The sequence below is a fragment of the Cavia porcellus genome, unplaced genomic scaffold (assembly GCF_034190915.1).
Source record: "Cavia porcellus strain 051 isolate PalLab524CR breed Dunkin Hartley unplaced genomic scaffold, mCavPor4.1 scaffold_14, whole genome shotgun sequence".
In the NCBI taxonomy this organism is placed as follows: domain Eukaryota; kingdom Metazoa; phylum Chordata; class Mammalia; order Rodentia; family Caviidae; genus Cavia; species Cavia porcellus.
Window position 1 is genome coordinate 66,165,632 of NW_026947497.1, and position 17,784 is coordinate 66,183,415.

At 53.6% G+C, this 17,784-nt stretch overlaps 1 protein-coding gene and 2 non-coding genes across 13 annotated transcripts; all 3 read left to right on the plus strand.

Moving 5' to 3' along the window:
* Nucleotides 1-235: 235 nt before the first annotated feature.
* Eif4g1 (eukaryotic translation initiation factor 4 gamma 1) lies at nt 236-17,776 on the plus strand. Of its 11 annotated transcripts, none has more exons than XM_063261155.1 (34): nt 236-407; nt 1,199-1,255; nt 1,490-1,583; nt 1,881-1,967; nt 2,462-2,482; nt 3,063-3,239; nt 3,398-3,497; nt 4,557-4,669; nt 5,476-5,568; nt 5,771-5,837; nt 6,082-6,912; nt 7,155-7,243; nt 7,325-7,511; nt 7,598-7,731; nt 7,854-8,009; nt 8,134-8,322; nt 8,479-8,676; nt 8,889-9,035; nt 9,211-9,447; nt 9,577-9,681; nt 9,779-9,938; nt 10,150-10,250; nt 11,070-11,172; nt 11,375-11,477; nt 11,803-12,035; nt 12,165-12,283; nt 12,364-12,536; nt 12,781-12,906; nt 13,039-13,120; nt 14,635-14,733; nt 14,836-14,970; nt 15,074-15,155; nt 15,283-15,423; nt 17,158-17,776. In XM_063261155.1, the coding sequence occupies exons 3-34, from the start codon at nt 1,524-1,526 to the stop codon at nt 17,337-17,339; spliced, it is 4,830 nt and encodes a 1,609-aa protein (XP_063117225.1). In that variant the 5' UTR covers nt 236-407; nt 1,199-1,255; nt 1,490-1,523; the 3' UTR covers nt 17,340-17,776. The 11 variants fall into 11 exon arrangements, with proteins under 11 accessions (XP_063117225.1, XP_063117230.1, XP_063117226.1 ...); XM_063261160.1 differs by having other exon boundaries at nt 11,803-11,987; XM_063261156.1 differs by having other exon boundaries at nt 8,137-8,322.
* Nucleotides 6,960-7,035, plus strand: LOC111753622 (small nucleolar RNA SNORD66). Its single transcript, XR_002788421.1, has one exon. It is a non-coding gene; the product is annotated as a small nucleolar RNA SNORD66 (small nucleolar RNA).
* LOC111753621 (small nucleolar RNA SNORD66) lies at nt 9,999-10,074 on the plus strand. The gene has a single exon (XR_002788420.1). It is a non-coding gene; the product is annotated as a small nucleolar RNA SNORD66 (small nucleolar RNA).
* Nucleotides 17,777-17,784: the final 8 nt, after the last annotated feature.

Below are 17,784 nucleotides of genomic sequence, written 5' to 3' on the forward strand. Positions count from 1 at the left end.
AAAGTATTTGCAAAGGTTGCATAATTCATTTCAATATTCTCAGTACCTGGCCAGCACCTCGCCTAGCATTTAGCATGCATTCAGAAGATGCTTTCACAAAGTATGAATGAACTAAAGAATCACCAGAGTCTCAGACAGGGGTCGGTCTGGGAATTCTAAGGTTCGGGAGGGGACACGGGGGCGGGCACTGGCTGTCACGTGATGGGGCGGGGCGAATCCCATGTGCGCCGCGGCTCCGGGCACTCGGCGCGGCTCCGCCCTCGGCGCCGGTCACGTGGGGGCGCCGGCTGCGCCTGCGGAGAAGCGGTGGCCGCCGAGCGGGATCTGTGCGGGGAGCCGGAAATGGTTGTGGACTACGTCTGTGCGGCTGCGTGGGGCTCGGCCGCGCGGACTGAAGGAGACTGAAGGTAAAGCCGCCATGTCCGGGCTCGACCCGGCCCCCCACCCCCTCCCCCCGCATCCGCCGCCATCCGGGCTGGGACCGGCCACCCTGTGCCGGCGCCCTGGCGCCTCGGCCCCGAGGCCCGAGCGTGGGCCTCGGCCCGCCAGGCCCCGATCTGCGGCCCACGTGTGCCCGGCCCGGCCGGGCCTGGCTGCTGGGTGGGGGCGGGGGAGCGCGGGGCCGCCCCGGGAGGGCCCCGCGGGCTGGGAGTGCGCCGAGCTCTCCGGCAGCGCGATGCCACCTCGGCGCGACCCGAGCAGGCCCGGCGGCCCGCGGGCACGGGCTCCGCGGCTCCGGGCGCGCCGCCCCCTCCCCCCCTTCGCGGCCGGGCCGCCGGGAAGTGACACGTTGTTCTCTGGCACTGGCCAGCGCTGCGCAGGGAGGGCGGTGGCGGGCAGGGAGGAGCCCCCGGCCCCGCCCGCCCTCGGGGCCGACCCTCGCTTGCCCCGAGCCGGTTCCGCCGCGGTCGCCCGCCCGGCTTTTCGGGGCGGACTCCTGCCCTTCGGGTTGCGTCCGAGGCAGCGGCGAGCCTCGCCTCTGGCCCCACGTTGAGGCCTCCGCAGCGGGCGTGCTTCGTGTGTCCCCAGGCCAGGCCCGGTACCCGGTGTCCCGGGTGGGGGGTGGGGACACCACGGCCCAAGCCGCTTGCTTCGTCTGTGCTCCGGGAGCCTGGTGCCAGCGAGACCTGGAATTTCCGGTCTGGTTGGTCTTGGGCCCCGCGGAGCCAGGTTGATACCCCTCACCTCCCAACCCCAGGCCCTCGGATGCCCAGAACCTGTAGGCCGCACCGTGGACCTATTCTTTACAGAGGGGGTGAGTGAGGGGGCTGTTTGTGCCGGACGCCGGGTGGGAGGCGGTGGTTGGAGGTGAAGCAAATTTTGACAGCGCGCTGGTGGGGGACCCGGGCTGGATCTTTTATGCTTCTTCACTTCTTTGGTATCTACTGGGCTCCATAGGGGACCCAGCCCTTGCTTGAACCCTTCCCCCATTGGATTTGCTTTAAGCTTGGATCTTTTCCCCTTTTTGTTCCTCCCTGTTTCCCAACAGGTGCTGGGGGGACCCTGATGTGGCACCAAATGAAATGAACAAAGCTCCACAGCCCACAGGCCCCCCGCCCACCCCATCCCCTGGACTCCCACAGGTAATTAGGGAGGAATTATCTGAAGATACAGACTGAAAGGGAGGGTGGGGGAGACCAGGCAGTCCTAGGTCAGGAACAGGTTCCAACCTTTCCCACCCCCATCTGTGTTAGGGCAAAGTGCAGTTGCCCGCTGCCAAATCCACACAGGGCCCCTGATTGTCCCTGGGGGCTGTCACCAGGAGGGAGTATGTGGGCTTCTAAGGCTCTTGCCGCAGATACGCTCCCCTTATTTCACCAGCTTGGGTTTCGGCCCCACCCGGCCTTCCCCTCTTGCTGAACTCTGGTCTCCCCCTTCAGCCAGCGTTTCCCCCGGGGCAGACTGCACCGGTGGTGTTCAGTACGCCACAAGCGACACAAATGAACACGCCTTCTCAGCCCCGCCAGGTGAGAGGTTGGGAGGGTGCAGGGGGAATTTGGGGGATACTGTGAAATTTACTGCCAGTTTGGGCCTAGGATGGAAATTATGGAAGCCCTGGCTCAATTTTCTGACAGTCCCTCGGTGTTGTCTCTGTTCTGTACTTTGTGCTGTTGATTACTTACAGGGTGGCAGGCCCCTTGGGGAGTATGTAGTTGGTGAGGGTGGCATCTTTGGGGTCCTGATCCCTCAGAACTCGGGACAGTGCTGTGGGCCCTGCTGCCAACTCTTGCTTTCCTGTTTCTTCTTTTACTGGGAAGTTGCCATTGCTCTATTCCCTTTTCTTGCTTTTTCTTTGGACTGGCGAGATAAGCATTCCAGCTGGTTTCTTCTTTTTTTTTTTTCTGCCTCTGTTCCTCAAGTTCTTCACTAAGTGGGAGGATTCTTGTCCTACCTCCTCCATTTTTCCTCCCTCATCACCTTGGGGATAATTCTCTTCTCTCCTGCCCCCATGTGCTCTCAGGGAGGATTCAGGTCTCTGCAGGTAATACTACCCTTTCCTAATTCTAGACCGTGTCCTGGTCTCACCCCTTCCCTTTACCCTGGCTAGGAACTAGATACAGGGATTGGGGGTCATCTTCAGGGTGGGGACTTGTGCATTGGTTAGGTCTTCAGTTTGAAGCTGAGAAGTGCATGTTAGGGGCTCCTGTTGAAGAGCAGGTGTCTGGGAACTGGGAGACTGTTGCATGTTAGCAGTTAGCTTCTCAGTACTTTAGATGGAGCAGTGCATGCTGGGGAGTGTGTTGCCTGAAAGGGCCTGACCTAGGCATGATACATCTGGGTGTTAGGAAGCCTCTGCACAATACTAGTCTGGTGGAGGTGCCATGAGTATGCATGGTAGTGAGAGATTAAATATATACAGGATGCAGAGTATTCACTTGAGTTAGGACAGCATGTGTGAGCACAAGAAGCCACTTAACCATCAGTTGGTCAAGTGGGTCTTGGAAGGATTGGTCTCCAGGCTCCAAAGCATATGTAGTAGTTCTCCCCAGACATTGTGGAGTGGCTGTTCTGCCATCCACTTCCCCTCTTCCTGATCCGACTGCTTTCCTCCCTCCTGATAGCACTTCTACCCTGGCCGGGCCCAGCCCCCCAGCAGTGCAGCCTCCCGAGTGCAGAGTGCAGCCCCTGCCCGTCCTGGCCCAGCTGCCCATGTCTACCCTGCTGGATCCCAAGTAATGATGATCCCTTCCCAGATCTCCTACTCAGCCTCCCAGGGGGCCTACTACATCCCTGGACAGGTGAGGATGGAAGTTTGGGGACCAGGAGCCCCAGATCTCCTCCACCCTGACCCTCTAAAGAGATGGGACTTCCTTGTCCAACTTTGTTTTAGTAATCGGATGTGCTCATAGCTCCCCTCAATTCCTTCTTCCCCCTTCTTTCTCCCAACCCCCACTAGGGGCGTTCCACATATGTTGTCCCGACACAGCAGTACCCAGTGCAGCCAGGAGCCCCAAGCTTCTTTCCGGGTGCAAGCCCTACTGAGTTTGGGACATACGGTAAGTGGGAGAGGGAGTCAGGTGAGAATTCATCCCAGAAAGCATTTAAATTGATGGACTGCTTCGTGAAGCAAAGGCCACTTCCCATTGTGGCTTTGGTCTAAAAATGAGAGGATGGATACAAGGTGGGCATTGGTGCTAACTGGTGTTGGTTGTGGGGGGCAGGTGATTTTTTTTTTTTTTTTTTTTTTTTTTTTTTTTTGCCAAGGCATACGAAATTCTCTCCACACCAAGAAATGTGGGGTCAGGCTCCAGCTTGTGGCTTGTTGGTGGGCTTTCCCCATGGTGCTCCGTCTGTGCTGGAGAGGCCCATTAAATGTGGGGTTTGAGAGCTGCCTTTTATATTTTGGTGGCTATTTTTTATTTATATTCTAGAAAAGGATGTCTGTTCTTTATAGTAGTGTTTCCAAAACATTTTTTTTATCCTAGAGAGTATGAAATTCTCTAACATGCATGGTTTTGTTTGTGTACATTGTGTGTAACTTAAGTAGATAGTATTCCTGGTGCTGTCAGAAACAGTTCAGTGGAAATTTTGGGTGAGACAAGTGCAACTTGTTTGGGGAAAACTGCTTTAAGGAGTCTTTCTCCATGTTGAGCTTGGACTGTATGTAGTATGTTGTTTCCTTGGCCCTTTGCAGAGGTTGAATAGTGGGATTTGACTTGGTGAGTGAAACAGAGTTGGCAAATCTCTGTTTCTCATTTGCAGCCCAAGAGCTGATTCTGTTTCAGGTTCAGTGTGTGTGTGCAGCCTGCAGGGTAGGGTGCTTACAGGACAGTGCAACAGTATGAGTCCTCCTGTGGCCAGAGTGTGGTAGGGGAAGGAGTGTCTGCATAGGAGGGGTGTGTGTGAGAGTGAGTGTCAGGGTCAGGAATTCTTGTAAACGCAGTTCAGACTGGTTCCCCGGCTTTGACAGACATCTAATTCCCTGGGGGAGGAGGGCGGAGCTGGGCCAGGGGCCGCCCGTGGGTGACGAGGTAGGAGGTATTCAAGTAGGCATCACACTGATGGCTGGGTCTTGACGCTGCTTCTATTCTTCCTTTTTGTCCCCTTCCTCCAAGCTGGCGCCTACTACCCAGCCCAAGGTGTGCAGCAGTTTCCTGCTGGCGTTGCCCCTGCCCCAGTTTTGATGAATCAGCCACCCCAGATTGCTCCTAAGAGGGAACGAAAGCCGGTAAGTAGCAGCAGGGGGTTCTGGGAATATTGAGGAAGGGGAGAATCAAGGTTTAGTGCTGCTGGGGCATTGTGTCTCTGAGTAGGATCTTGAAGCTCCTTAGCTGAGAGTAGGCAGAATGGGATCTGTGGAATGCTCAGGTCCTTTGTAAGCTTCCAAGTTGTCTGTAGGAGCAGCTGATCATAGGAAGACTGAAATGGCAAATGGAGAAATTCCTGAGATCTGGACTCTGGGGCTTCATAAGAACTATGGTTGGTTTTAGGTTTCTGGTGGTGTGCATTGGAAATGGTTTGTTTTCTATGGCCCCACCCCCCACTCTCTAGTCCTGGAAACTCTGGAGGCCTCCGCCTCTGCTCAGTCCTCAAGCCCTGGGCGTGGTGCCCAGAATAGGGTGCCAGGGCTGGGGAAGCCGCTGAGTCACCCTGGCTCCACCCACTGGATCTGGGCCCTGCCCCCAGAGATCAGGCCGAAGAGCCACAAGTGAGCCGGCTAGGTGCTAGATGGGGGTCTTGGCCTCTAGGGTGTGCAGCCTCTGACTTGGGGACTGCTGTCAGGGTAGGGTGTGGAGGGAGGGGCATTGTGATGTTTGGGGCTGCTCTGTGAGGTCAAGGGTCTCTCAGAGGGCGTGGGGGGCTAGGGCAGGGACTACAAGGGCAGCCAGATGGGTTGACTATAAACTCATGGGGTTTCTGGCACCCACCCACCTGCTTCTCAGTAGGGGGTGGGGAGTTGGCCCAGAGTGTCAGCAGTGGGGCCGAGGGGAGAGATCAGCTCTTCCTGCTTATGCCATAGCTTTTTTTCCTCAGATCCGAATTCGAGATCCAAACCAAGGAGGGAAAGATATCACGGAGGAGATCATGTCTGGGGCTCGAACTGCCTCCACACCCACACCTCCCCAGGTACTGTCTCCTCTTCTCAGTGCCTTGGCTGGGATGGCTGTTTGCGCTCCTCTACCAAGTCCCTTGGTCTTTTTTCTTCCATTAAGGGATCTGTTTCCCTGCTTTCCTGGATTTCTAGGCAGAGCTAAAGTAAAAATGGCTCTAGTAAAGAAGGGTTGTGGGACTCTGCAGTGCAAACTTGGTAACCCTTTGTGTCCTGCAGACGGGAGGCGGTCTGGAGCCTCAAGCTAATGGGGAGACGCCCCAGGTTGCTGTCATTGTCCGGCCAGGTGAGTTGGCCAGTGGGACAGCTTTTATGAGGAAATGGAGTGTGACAATTGGGAATTCCAAGGAGGTGGAATGGCTTGAGTTTCAGGTAGTAGATTGGAGGGTAGATACATTTTGGGTAGGGAGGTGGCTTTGGTAAAACATGATGAGGGGTGGGGTCAGAGTGGTGACCAGCCTGGTTGGGAGGGGAGGGACAGTGACAGTGGAGAGCCTGCCTGCCTTCTCATGGTTTCTTCTGTGATGCAGATGACCGGCCCCAGGGAGCACTCGCGGGCCGGCCAGGACTTCCTGGCCCAGAGCACAGCCCTTCAGAGTCCCAGCCCTCATCACCCTCTCCAACCCCATCACCGCCTCCAGTCTTGGAACCTGGATCTGAGCCTAATCTCGGAGTCCTCTCTCTTCCTGGGGACACTGTGTCAACGGGGATGCTACAAATGTCTGTAGAAGAATCAACTCCCATCTCCCATGAAACTGAGGAGCCATATTGCCTCTCTCCAGAACCCACTCCTCTTGCCGAACCCATACTGGAAGTAGAAGTGACACTTAGCAAACCGATTCCAGAATCTGAGTTCTCTTCCAGTCCGCTACAGATTCCCAACCCCCTGGAATCTCACAAGGTGGAAGTTCCCGAGGCTAATGGCCTAGTGCCATCTGAGGAGCTGGAACCAGAGGGGGAGTCAAGCCCAGAGCTTGCCCTTCCTCCGCCAGCGGCTTGCCCCACAGATTCCTCTGAGCCTGTTGCTCCGACTGCTCAGCCTGAGGAACTGCTCAATGGGGCCCCCTCACCGCCAGCTGTGGACTTGAGCCCAGTCAGTGAGCCCGAGGAGCAGGCTAAGGAGGTCCCTGCGCTTTTGGCTGCCCTGGCCACCGTTTCTTCCACTCCATCTGGGACTCCCCCAGCTGCTTCCCCTCCTCAGGAGGAGGAGATAGAGGAGGAAGAGGAGGAGGAGGAGGAGGAAGAAGGAAGAGAAGCTGAAGCTGAGAATGAAAAGGGAGGGGAAGACCTGCTCTCCTCAGAGAGCACCCCCACCCCAGCTCACTCGTCCCCGAATTTGGAGGCAGCAGCAGCCACCCAAGGTAAGGTGTGGCTGGATAGTAGATGTGGGGCAGGCCAGGAGATGTGGTTTCATTGGTGACCTCCATGTAGGTCAGCGTGCCTGGGTCGTGGAAATCCTGTGATGGAATCTAGGAGCTATGGTGAGCGCTCTGAAGCTGGAGAGAGTGATGGAAAGAGGAAGTAGTATGCTACAGCTGCATTACAGTTGCCCCATAGGTTGAGGGTCATCTAAATTCCTATGTGTTTTTCTTTTTTTAATTAGTGGCAGTATCTGTGCCAAAGAGGAGACGGAAAATTAAGGAGCTAAATAAAAAGGAGGCTGTGGGAGACCTCCTTGATGCCTTCAAAGAGGTGAGGGAGCTGGGAAGAAGAGGGGTCTGGGGAGGGCAGAGTATGGTTATGGACTGCTATCCACTGTTGTGTTCTTTGCAGGTGAACCCAGCAGTACCAGAGGTGGAGAATCAACCTCCTGTGGGCAATAATCCAGGCCCAGAGTCAGAGGGCAGCAGTGTGCCCCCAAGGCCCGAGGAAACCGAGGAGACCTGGGACTCCAAGGAAGACAAAATCCACAATGCTGAGAACATTCAGCCCGGGGAACAGAAGTACGACTACAAGTCAGGTATGCCGAGGGGAGGGCTGAGGTGGCTGCAGCTCTGGACAGGGTCCCAGAAGAACAGAGCGTGATGGATACAGCCTCTCTTGCAGATCAGTGGAAGCCGCTAAACCTTGAGGAGAAAAAGCGTTACGACCGTGAGTTCCTGCTTGGCTTTCAGTTCATCTTTGCCAGTATGCAGAAGCCGGAGGGCTTGCCCCATATCACTGATGTGGTGCTGGACAAGGTTGGTGGTTGGAAGGGGCAGTGGGTGAGTTTGAGCCGGGCTGACTGGAGAGGAGTCAAGGTACGGAAGGAGCAGCCAGTGGTCCTGGGCTGTGTGTGAGACTTGCCGCATTTCCCTCATAGGCCAATAAGACACCCCTGCGGCCACTGGATCCCTCAAGACTGCCTGGCATAAACTGTGGTCCCGACTTCACTCCTTCTTTTGCCAACCTTGGCCGACCAGCCCTTAGTCGTGGGCCCCCAAGGGGTGGGCCAGGTGGGGAGCTGCCCCGAGGGCCGGTGAGTGGGGCTGGGGCTTGGGGTGTCTGTGGAGCGGGTGAGAGGTCTGCCCTGGAGATGTGCAGCAGTAAGGTCCCAGGTGCTTAGTGGTTCCTGTCTTCACTTGTTGTTGCGTCTTGTTTAGCAGGCTGGCTTGGGACCTAGGCGTTCTCAGCAGGGCCCCCGAAAAGAACCACGCAAGATCATTGCCACAGTGTTAATGACTGAAGATATAAAACTGAACAAAGCGGAGAAGGCCTGGAAACCCAGCAGCAAGCGGACAGCGGCCGATAAGGAAAGGGGAGAGGAGGATGCTGATGGCACCAAAACACAGGTATCCACAGGTCCTGTGTGTGCTGTCCAGCCCTGCTTCTCAGGCCTGCCACAAGTCTGCTTTGCCCTTTTTGTCCATCCATCCCTCAGTCCCCACAGCAACCTCTGTGTGAGAACCTCACTGGATCCTGTGTCTTCTCTGTCCCCTCTCCCTCAGGACCTGTTCCGCAGGGTGCGATCCATCCTGAATAAGCTCACGCCTCAGATGTTCCAGCAGCTGATGAAGCAAGTGACACAGCTGGCCATCGACACTGAGGAACGCCTGAAAGGGGTCATTGACCTCATCTTTGAGAAGGCCATTTCTGAGCCCAACTTCTCTGTGGCCTACGCCAACATGTGCCGCTGCCTCATGACGGTTAGTGGCCCCGCTTTTCTAAATCACCACCTTGCTTTCCTCTGCAGTTCCCAAGGCTCCTGGCCTCACTGTCTTGGTTCCCCTCCTGCCTCTGCTGGATGCTGGCTGAGGGCGAGACCAAAGCCCAGAGGTCTTCTGGGTCAGGGGTTAGGCACTCAGAGGGCTTTGCCTGCCCTCACTGGTCTCCACGTGCCCTTCTCTTTGACCTGCAGCTGAAAGTGCCCACTACAGAAAAGCCAACAGTGACTGTTAACTTCCGAAAACTGTTGTTGAATCGATGTCAGAAAGAGTTTGAAAAAGATAAAGATGATGATGAAGTTTTTGAAAAAAAGCAAAAAGAGATGGATGAAGCTGCTACGGTGAGAAAACCCACTCCACAGTTCACCCCCTGCTCACCACCCTCCTGTCACCCAGATGTAGGATCTGGGAAACTACTGCTTTACTGGCCGGCTGGGTGTCCAGATTGTAGCTCAAGAAAGGCTGTAACCAAGTGGCCAGGTGTCAGCTCTGATGTGGTTCTTCTGTGACTGGCAGGCAGAGGAGCGGGGACGCCTAAAGGAGGAGTTAGAAGAGGCTCGGGACACTGCCCGACGGCGCTCCTTAGGGAACATCAAGTTTATTGGCGAGTTGTTTAAGCTCAAGATGTTAACCGAGGCAATTATGCATGACTGTGTGGTCAAACTACTTAAGAACCACGATGAGGAGTCCTTGGAATGCCTCTGTCGCCTGCTTACCACCATTGGCAAAGACCTGGACTTTGCAAAAGCCAAGGTGAGGCTCTTGTGAAGGGGGTGGGCCTGTGGGCCCCCAGCCACTGATGACAGACATCTCTGTTAGACTGCCAGGTCTGGGCTGTTGGTGAGATGATGAAAGTTCATGACCTGGCTGTCTGCTCCCTAGCCCCGAATGGATCAGTATTTCAACCAGATGGAAAAAATCATCAAAGAAAAGAAGACATCATCTCGCATCCGCTTTATGCTACAGGATGTGCTGGATCTACGACAGGTATATGTCTCTTCCCACTGTCATTCTGTTCTCATCGTCAGTGCTGCCTCATCTGGGACTTCCTGACATAATTGGAAATGGCTTTCTGGTCCCACAGAGCAATTGGGTGCCACGCCGTGGAGATCAGGGCCCCAAAACCATTGACCAGATCCACAAGGAGGCCGAGATGGAGGAGCATCGGGAACATATCAAAGTGCAGCAGCTCATGGCCAAGGGCAGTGACAAGCGTCGCGGTGGCCCCCCAGGCCCACCCATTAGTGAGTTGGAGGCCAGGACTAGGGAGGGAGTAGGAGTAGGGAAGGGACTGGGATTTTGCTTTCCGATGATGACTTCTTGTTAGTGCCACGTGTCTGGGCCACTGAGACCCCATGATGGAACTGAGGACCTGAGGAAAGGAAGCTGGGGTGCCCGTGGAGCAGGGCTGCAGAGACTTACTGTTAATTTGGTGACATTCTCTTTCTGTTCCAGGTCGTGGTCTTCCACTTGTGGATGATGGTGGCTGGAACACGGTCCCCATCAGCAAAGGCAGCCGCCCCATCGACACCTCACGACTCACTAAGATCACAAAGGTTAGGGGTGTGCTGAGGGGTGATGTTGAGGCTGACGGTAAAGGGCTTGACTTCCCTTGAGGTCGTGGAGGCAACTACTGGAGCTTTCTTAGACTAATGGAAATTGCTAGACAGGACTGCCAGCTCTAGGGGTTTATGCACATGGGTCTGGGCAAACTAACTGCACGGTAACCCAGTGTGTCGCCTACTTTTTGTATATCCTGCAAGCCGAGAATGCGTATTTGTTTTTATTTTTACTTTCTTACTTTTTAAAGATAGGGTGTCACTGTGTAGTGGAAGCTGGCCTTGAGATTACTGAAGTAGTGCTTAGGCTGACCTCAAACTCATGATGGTCCTCCGGCCTCAGCCTCTTTTTTGTTTTTAAATGGTTGAAAAATATCAAAGGTAAATGATACTTCTATGATTCTGTAATTACCTAAAAGTTTAAATTTTCACTGGGCATGGTGACACACACCTACAATTCTGGCACTCTGGAGGCTGAGGCAGAGAATCACTGCAAATTTGAGGCCTGCCTGGGTTACAGTAGTGAGTTCAAGGCTAGCCTGGACTGTACCAAGTCCCTGATTTGAGAAACTGAAAAGAAATGTTTTCGATGTTTGTAAGTAAAGTTTTATTGGAAGATAGCCATACTCAGCCCTTTAAGTATCAGCTAGGGCTGCTTTCATACTGCAGTGATAGAACTGAGTAGTAGTTGTGATGGAGATCTTAGCTTGCGGAATCTGAAGTCTAGTGTTTGCTACTGGCATGGCTGGGTGTGGGGGCTGCTAGCTGATGGCTTTTGCCTGGTCAGACACATGACTTTTGCTGTTCCTTCTACAGCCTGGCTCCATTGATTCTAACAACCAGCTCTTTGCACCAGGAGGGCGACTGAGCTGGGGCAAGGGTAGCAGTGGGGGCTCAGGAGCCAAGCCCTCAGATGCAGGTATGGAGGCCACTGTAAGGAGTGGGCAATGATTAATTTGGGCTCCCTTGTGGAAGGCTTTCAGTATCTGTGGTTAGGTAATGAAAAGGTGGGTAGGTGGTGCCTTTACCGTCAGCACTGAGGCTAAGTGTCTTAACCTGTCAGGTAGGCAGAATGCAAGAAAGTAAGAAGAGCTCTTAATCTGAGCTCTCTGTCTCCTTAGCATCAGAATCTGCTCGTCCAGCTACTAGTACCTTGAATCGCTTCTCAGCCCTTCAACAAGCAGTACCTACAGAGAGCACAGATAACAGACGTGTAGTGCAGAGGTAAGCTTTCCCAGGTCTGTCTTTTTACACTAAGCATACAGTGATTAGGTTTTGGTTATCAAAGTGTGGGAGTTCCTCATACCTGTAATGCTTGCAGCTCCTGGCTGAGATTGAATATGTGTGTGTGTGTGTGTGTGTGTGCACGTTTTTTTTTTTTTTTTTGGTACTGGGGATCAAACTCATGACCATGCCCTTGCAAGGTGGGCGCTTAGGCCATAAGATAAAATCCCCAACCCCAGATTGAATATATCTTGATGCCAAGAACAAAGCCTCGAGGTGGCAGGGCAGTTGAATAATTACACCAGTGTACCTCTCTCTGTTTCAGGAGTAGCTTGAGCCGGGAACGAGGTGAGAAAGCTGGGGACCGGGGAGACCGAGTAGAGCGGAGTGAACGGGGTGGTGACCGCGGTGACCGATCTGATCGTGCACGGACACCTGCCACCAAGAGAAGCTTCAGCAAGGAAGTGGAGGAGCGGAGTAGAGAGCGGCCTTCCCAGCTTGAGGGACTGCGTAAGGCGGCAAGCCTCACCGAGGACCGGGACCGGGGCCGGGACACTGGTGAGGGGCCAGGACAGAAGTAGGGGTGGGGGGCTGCTGGCTAGTCTGGGATGAGCTGGCCCCAGTTCTCAGGAGCTCCAGATTGTGTGCACTGAGAAGACTGGAACTGAAGACTGTCTTGCCCTGCAGTGAAGCGGGAAGCCGCGCTCCCCCCAGTGAGCCCCCTGAAGGCTGCACTCTCCGAGGAAGAGCTGGAGAAGAAGTCCAAGGCCATCATCGAGGAGTATCTCCATCTCAATGACATGAAGGTGAGCAGGATGGGCCCTGGCTGGTGTGTGGGCTGCAGGGTCTGGACCAGGAGGTGAACACTGCCGTGCTCTGTCCTCAGGAAGCAGTGCAGTGTGTACAGGAGCTGGCCTCGCCCTCCCTGCTCTTCATCTTTGTGCGGCACGGTGTCGAGTCCACGCTGGAACGCAGCACCATCGCTCGAGAGCACATGGGGAGGCTGCTGCATAGGCTGCTGTGTTCCGGGCTCCTCTCCACTGCCCAGTACTACCGAGGGTAGGGCAGCCTTGGGGGACATCTGGGGTCATGCATTAAGGGTATGGGCTCAGAAATTCCAGTGAAACCTACTGGTGGCGAGATGAAATGGTGAGGGTAAGAACGTGGGCCTTAGCTTGTTGTAATTAGCCAATGTCCATGTCTAGAAAGTGTTCCTGGAGGTTCACACAGTTGCTCCTTAGTGGCTGTACAGGGTGGGGGCCTAGCTTCCTTTCCCACAGTGTCCATTGAATTACCTCTGCAGGCTGTATGAAATCCTGGAATTGGCTGAGGACATGGAGATTGATGTCCCCCACGTGTGGCTTTACCTAGCAGAACTGGTCACACCCATGCTGCAGGAAGGTGGAGTGCCCATGGGCGAACTGTTCAGGTAAGCTCTCCTGGTGCACTGTGGAGAGGTAGAGGCTAGAGGAGATGGGTGGGAGCTCTGGCAGAGCAGACACCTGCCTGGAGAGGGATGGAGGAGGTGGAGCCCGTCAATGCCAGGGTTTTTTTCTTGTAGGGAGATTACAAAACCTTTGAGACCCTTGGGCAAAGCTGCTTCCCTCTTGTTGGAGATCCTGGGCCTCCTATGCAAAAGCATGGTGAGTGGGCCTTTCAAAGGGTGACGTGTTCAGGGTTTCTTTTGGTTGCTCCTGGTGACTATGAATCCTTAATCCTTATGGTATTGGTGGCAGAACTATGTTGGTACCTGAGCGGAAGTGTTAAAGTGGGCAGTCCCCTTCAGAAAGTTCCCGTCATGACTTCTGGTCAGGCTGGAGGAGAATGGCATGTAAGCCCTCACTTCCATGATTCATTTGTTCGTTTAATTTGTTCAGCTTTATGTGTGATTGTGTTGCTAGAAATGAAACCCAGGGCCTTGTGCACGATAAGCAAATGCTGTGCTACTGAGTGACATCCCCAGTCCTCAGTGGTGATTCTGTGAACATTTTCTATGTTCTTAGCAGGGGAGGTTGGCACTCAATGAAACAGGTTGGTAGAGAAAAAGTAAGAATGACAGTTTAATACAAACAGCACAGGCCACGGGGATGGTGCACACCCATAATCCCAGCACTCTGGAGTCTGAGGCAAGAGGACTGCTACGAGTTTGAGGCCAGCCTGGGCTGCATAGGGAGTCTGTCTGAAAAAAAAACTACCTAAATAAATACAAATATGAAGTGTTAAGTAACAGTTGAATCAAAGTGGCTTCAGAACAGTGAGGTTGCAGCGTCTGGCAGTGTTTGTGACAGGCTGAAGATGCAGAAAGGCATGCTGGGTGGGGTGCTTAGCAGCAGCCAGCAGTTACACTGTGCAGGAGCAGGATCGAAGCTGTCGGGTGAAGTGCACAGATCTGCTTCTGAGGGGATGTGTGTGTTGGTGGCTTGTACATGCTGCTAAGTTTCAAGAAAGAAAAAGCCATACCTAACAAGTCACCTGTTCCTATAAGCAAACATTGGTTTCTTAGGATAATGAAAAACCAAGCTGTTCTAGAAAAAGAAACAATGGGAGATGGTAGGATGAGATACTTGTGTTTGGTTTGGTGGTCTTTTTAAAAATGTGTTTGTTTGTTTGGAGACAGCCTGGCTCTGTAATTCAGATTTGGAGACAGCCTGGCTCTGTAATTCAGATTGCAAGCCTTGAGTTCATGTATCCCAGGCTTGCAATCTGTGGCAATCCTCTTGCCTCTGGAAAATTTTTATTAGTGTTTATACTGCATAATGATTGCTTTCATTGTGGGGAATTGGTGTGTATATATAATGCATTTTAATTCTTTTTATGCTCCCTTTCCCCGTTTGCCTTTTGAGGTCCAGTGTTTTCATTCAGAATTTTGCATAAGCTAACTGATATTTTTCCTGGAGACTCTTTAGATGATGCCCCACCCTAGTGTCAGAGCATTACGGTAGTGAGGACTTGTTCATTTGGGTGTTGATTTGACAGGGGCTGTCTGTGCCCTGCACTAGATGAGGGCGTGGGAGGGCTGTGGTACCTCTGTAACTGCCTCAGTTCTTTGTAGGTACCTGGCAGCCTTCTAGTTAAAGTATTAGTTGGATGACTGTTGTGGAGGTGTTGGGTGTTGGACAGAGAGATGGTCGGTTACTGAGTTGAAACTATTTTCCAGGGTCCCAAGAAGGTGGGGATGCTATGGCGAGAGGCTGAGCTCAGCTGGAAGGAATTTCTGCCCGAAGGCCAAGACGTTAATGCATTTGTTGCTAAACAGGTTTGGGACTGGAATTTGGTTATTTCTAATATTTGAGTCTTACTTTCCCTGATCTCCTGCATGGTGCACTTGACCTCTTGACCGTGACCTTTTTGATTACAGAATGTGGAGTACACCCTGGGAGAGGAGTCAGATGCCCCTGGGCAGAGGGCACTCCCTTTAGAGGAGCTGAGCAAGCAGCTGGAGAAGCTGCTGCAGGAGGGCAGCAGTAATCAGCGGGTGTTTGACTGGATAGAGGTGTGTTTCTCCTCTGCTGGGGGAGGGCTAGAGGAGAGGTGTTTCTGGGCTAGGGTGGGAGGTGGCAGAAATGATGACTTGGGCTTTTGTTTCTCCTGCACAGGCCAATCTGAGTGAGCAGCAGACAGCATCCAACACATTAGTTCGAGCCCTCATGACAGCTGTCTGCTATTCTGCAATTATCTGTAAGAGAAGCTGGGGCAGGGGTGGGGCCAGCAGAGGAGTGGAAGGAACCGTTTCAGTCTCCACCTCCTAGGGCTGAAGCAGGTTAACGCTGTAGTGTTCCACTTGTCCTTGTCCTCATTTCTGTAGTTGAGACCCCTCTCCGAGTGGATGTTGCGGTGCTGAAAGCGCGAGCTCGACTGCTACAGAAATACCTGTGTGATGAACAGAAGGAGCTGCAAGCGCTCTATGCCCTCCAGGCCCTTGTAGTGACACTAGAGCAACCCCCCAGTAAGCCAGGCTGCAGGAGGGTTGGGGGTGGGGTAAGGGTAGGGGGGCTGGCAGGTGAGAGGGGTGGTCAGGGAAGGAGGTCAGTCCAGGAACTATGGGCAGTCATTAGGGAGCAAAATACCCTAATGGTTTGCTTCCTTCCTCCTTTGTTTTCTTGCTTGCAAGTGGAAGTAGTGTCTGCCAGGCGTGAAGGTTAATTTGTGCCTAACCAGCAGTGCAGAGATGGTAACCATAGCATCTCTCTGATACTCTGTGTGCTCCTGTGCCTTGCACAAGGCTGAAATGACTTATCTTGAATCCCTATATCTTCGCAGCTGTTGTTTAGGGTTGGGTGGTGTTAACCCAGCTTTCACATCGGAAGACTGAGGCTTAGGTTATAGTCTGAAATTGGGCATTGGGATAATTGCAGCACAGCAGTTGAGCACAGTTCAAGTGCTGGCCATGTGTCCAGTGGCCGTGTGAGTGATGGGTGTTGGAAGGGGGCAGTTGGCTAAGTGACAGGTGGGAAGGGGGCCCTGTGAATGAAGGCAGGTTCTGAGGGGGCAAGAGATTGGCATGGGGAAGAGCTGCCAAAGGCAGGCCGTGTGGGAGAACCCAGTGCCAGTCAAGAGTGAGGCCACAGCAAATGCTTTAAAGGGGCCTCAGAATTTGGTTTTAGGTCAGTGACTGCTAAGAAAGATATGGAGTGGCCTGAGAGTGAATGGCAAGATGAACACTAGTGGTTTTGTTTACCCTGGTGACAGCAGAGATGGAGGAGTGAGCAGAGACCAGATTCAAGACATATCTAGGAGGTAGAGTAGTCAAGAGCTTGTAGCCATACTGATCTGGAGAGATGCTGTGAGAGGTCAAAAATCAATCACAAATGGAGGTGGCCCTGGGCATGGCTCTGGGAGGCCAAGGCAGGAGAATCCAAAGTTCACAGCCAGTTTGGGCAACTCAGACCCAACATAAAACGGATGCAGGGATAGGGTGGGGTGGGAGGCAGCTGCACCCACAGGCAGTTTGGAGACTTAGGGGGGTGGGTTGTCCCAGCATGCAGCTTTCAGACAGCCTAGGCCCTTTCGCAGTGATGGCAAACCTTTCGGGGTTCAACAATGCAAGAAGTCCACTGTAGCACTGGTGCCATAAGGTCTACACAACTGGCCTCGGGTTTCTTCTGGGGGCTGGACCTAAGACACTGTGCTTTATTCACATTGAGGAAAATCTCAGGAATGTATGATTTGGTTTGGAAGGGCTGCAGTGCAGTATGGGCATGGGAAGGGGGTTGCTTCCGGGGTTCTAGGGCTAGTGCAGTGGCCGGAGGAAGGGCAGATGAGTTACCAGGAAGGTGACAAAGGAAAGGCTAGAGAAGGGAGGGTTCAGGAGTAGTGTAGGAAAAGTGGAAAGGAGTCAAGGATTTATTTCAGGGGCCAGTGGCTTTTCCACATTATACTCTTCACATTTGTGAGTGATACATCTGGCATTTTTGAGTCCCCACAAAGGGGTGCACCTATTGTGCGCATAGTTAACCCCTGTTAAACATAGTGGAGAAGTTTGAAACTGCCAAGGTGAGTTGGGCAAGTTTGTAAGATTTTTGATGGCCAGGTGACTCATGCCCTGGGTACCAGTCTCTTGGATCATGAGATTAGCACCCTGTCAGAGACCTAGTTACTCTGTAATGTTCAGGCGCAAATGGTGCTTGGGACAGTTTAGTGTGGCTTTGTGGCCCTCTGACTGCTTCCCGATGCTTTGCAGACTTGCTTCGGATGTTCTTCGATGCGCTGTATGACGAGGACGTGGTGAAGGAGGAAGCATTCTACAGTTGGGAGAGCAGCAAGGACCCCGCCGAGCAGCAGGGCAAGGGCGTGGCCCTGAAGTCGGTCACAGCCTTCTTCAACTGGCTCCGGGAGGCAGAGGAGGAATCTGACCACAACTGAGGGCGGGTGGGGCTGGGGACTTGAGCCCCATGGACGCGCTGATGGCCCGGCCAGCCGCCTGGACTGCAGGGGCGGCAGCAGTGGCGGTGGCAGCAGGTGCCTGTAGTGCGATGTGTCTGAGCTAATAAAGTGGCTGAAGAGGCAGGATGGCTTGGGGCTGCTGGGGCCCCCTCCAAGATGCTGCCAGGTGTCCCTCTCTTTCCCCTGGGGGCACAGAGATATATTATATATAAAGTCTTGAAATTTGGTGTGTCTTGAGGGGGGGCACTGCTGCCTGCCCCTGAGGTCCTTTTTTATTTTCTGAAAATCACTCTTGGGACTGCCGTCCTCGCTGCTGGGGGCATATATGCCCCAGCCCCTGCACCACCCCTGCTGCTGCCTGGGCAGGGGGAAGGGGGGGCACGGTGCCTGTAATTATTAAACATGAATTCAATTAAGCTCACTG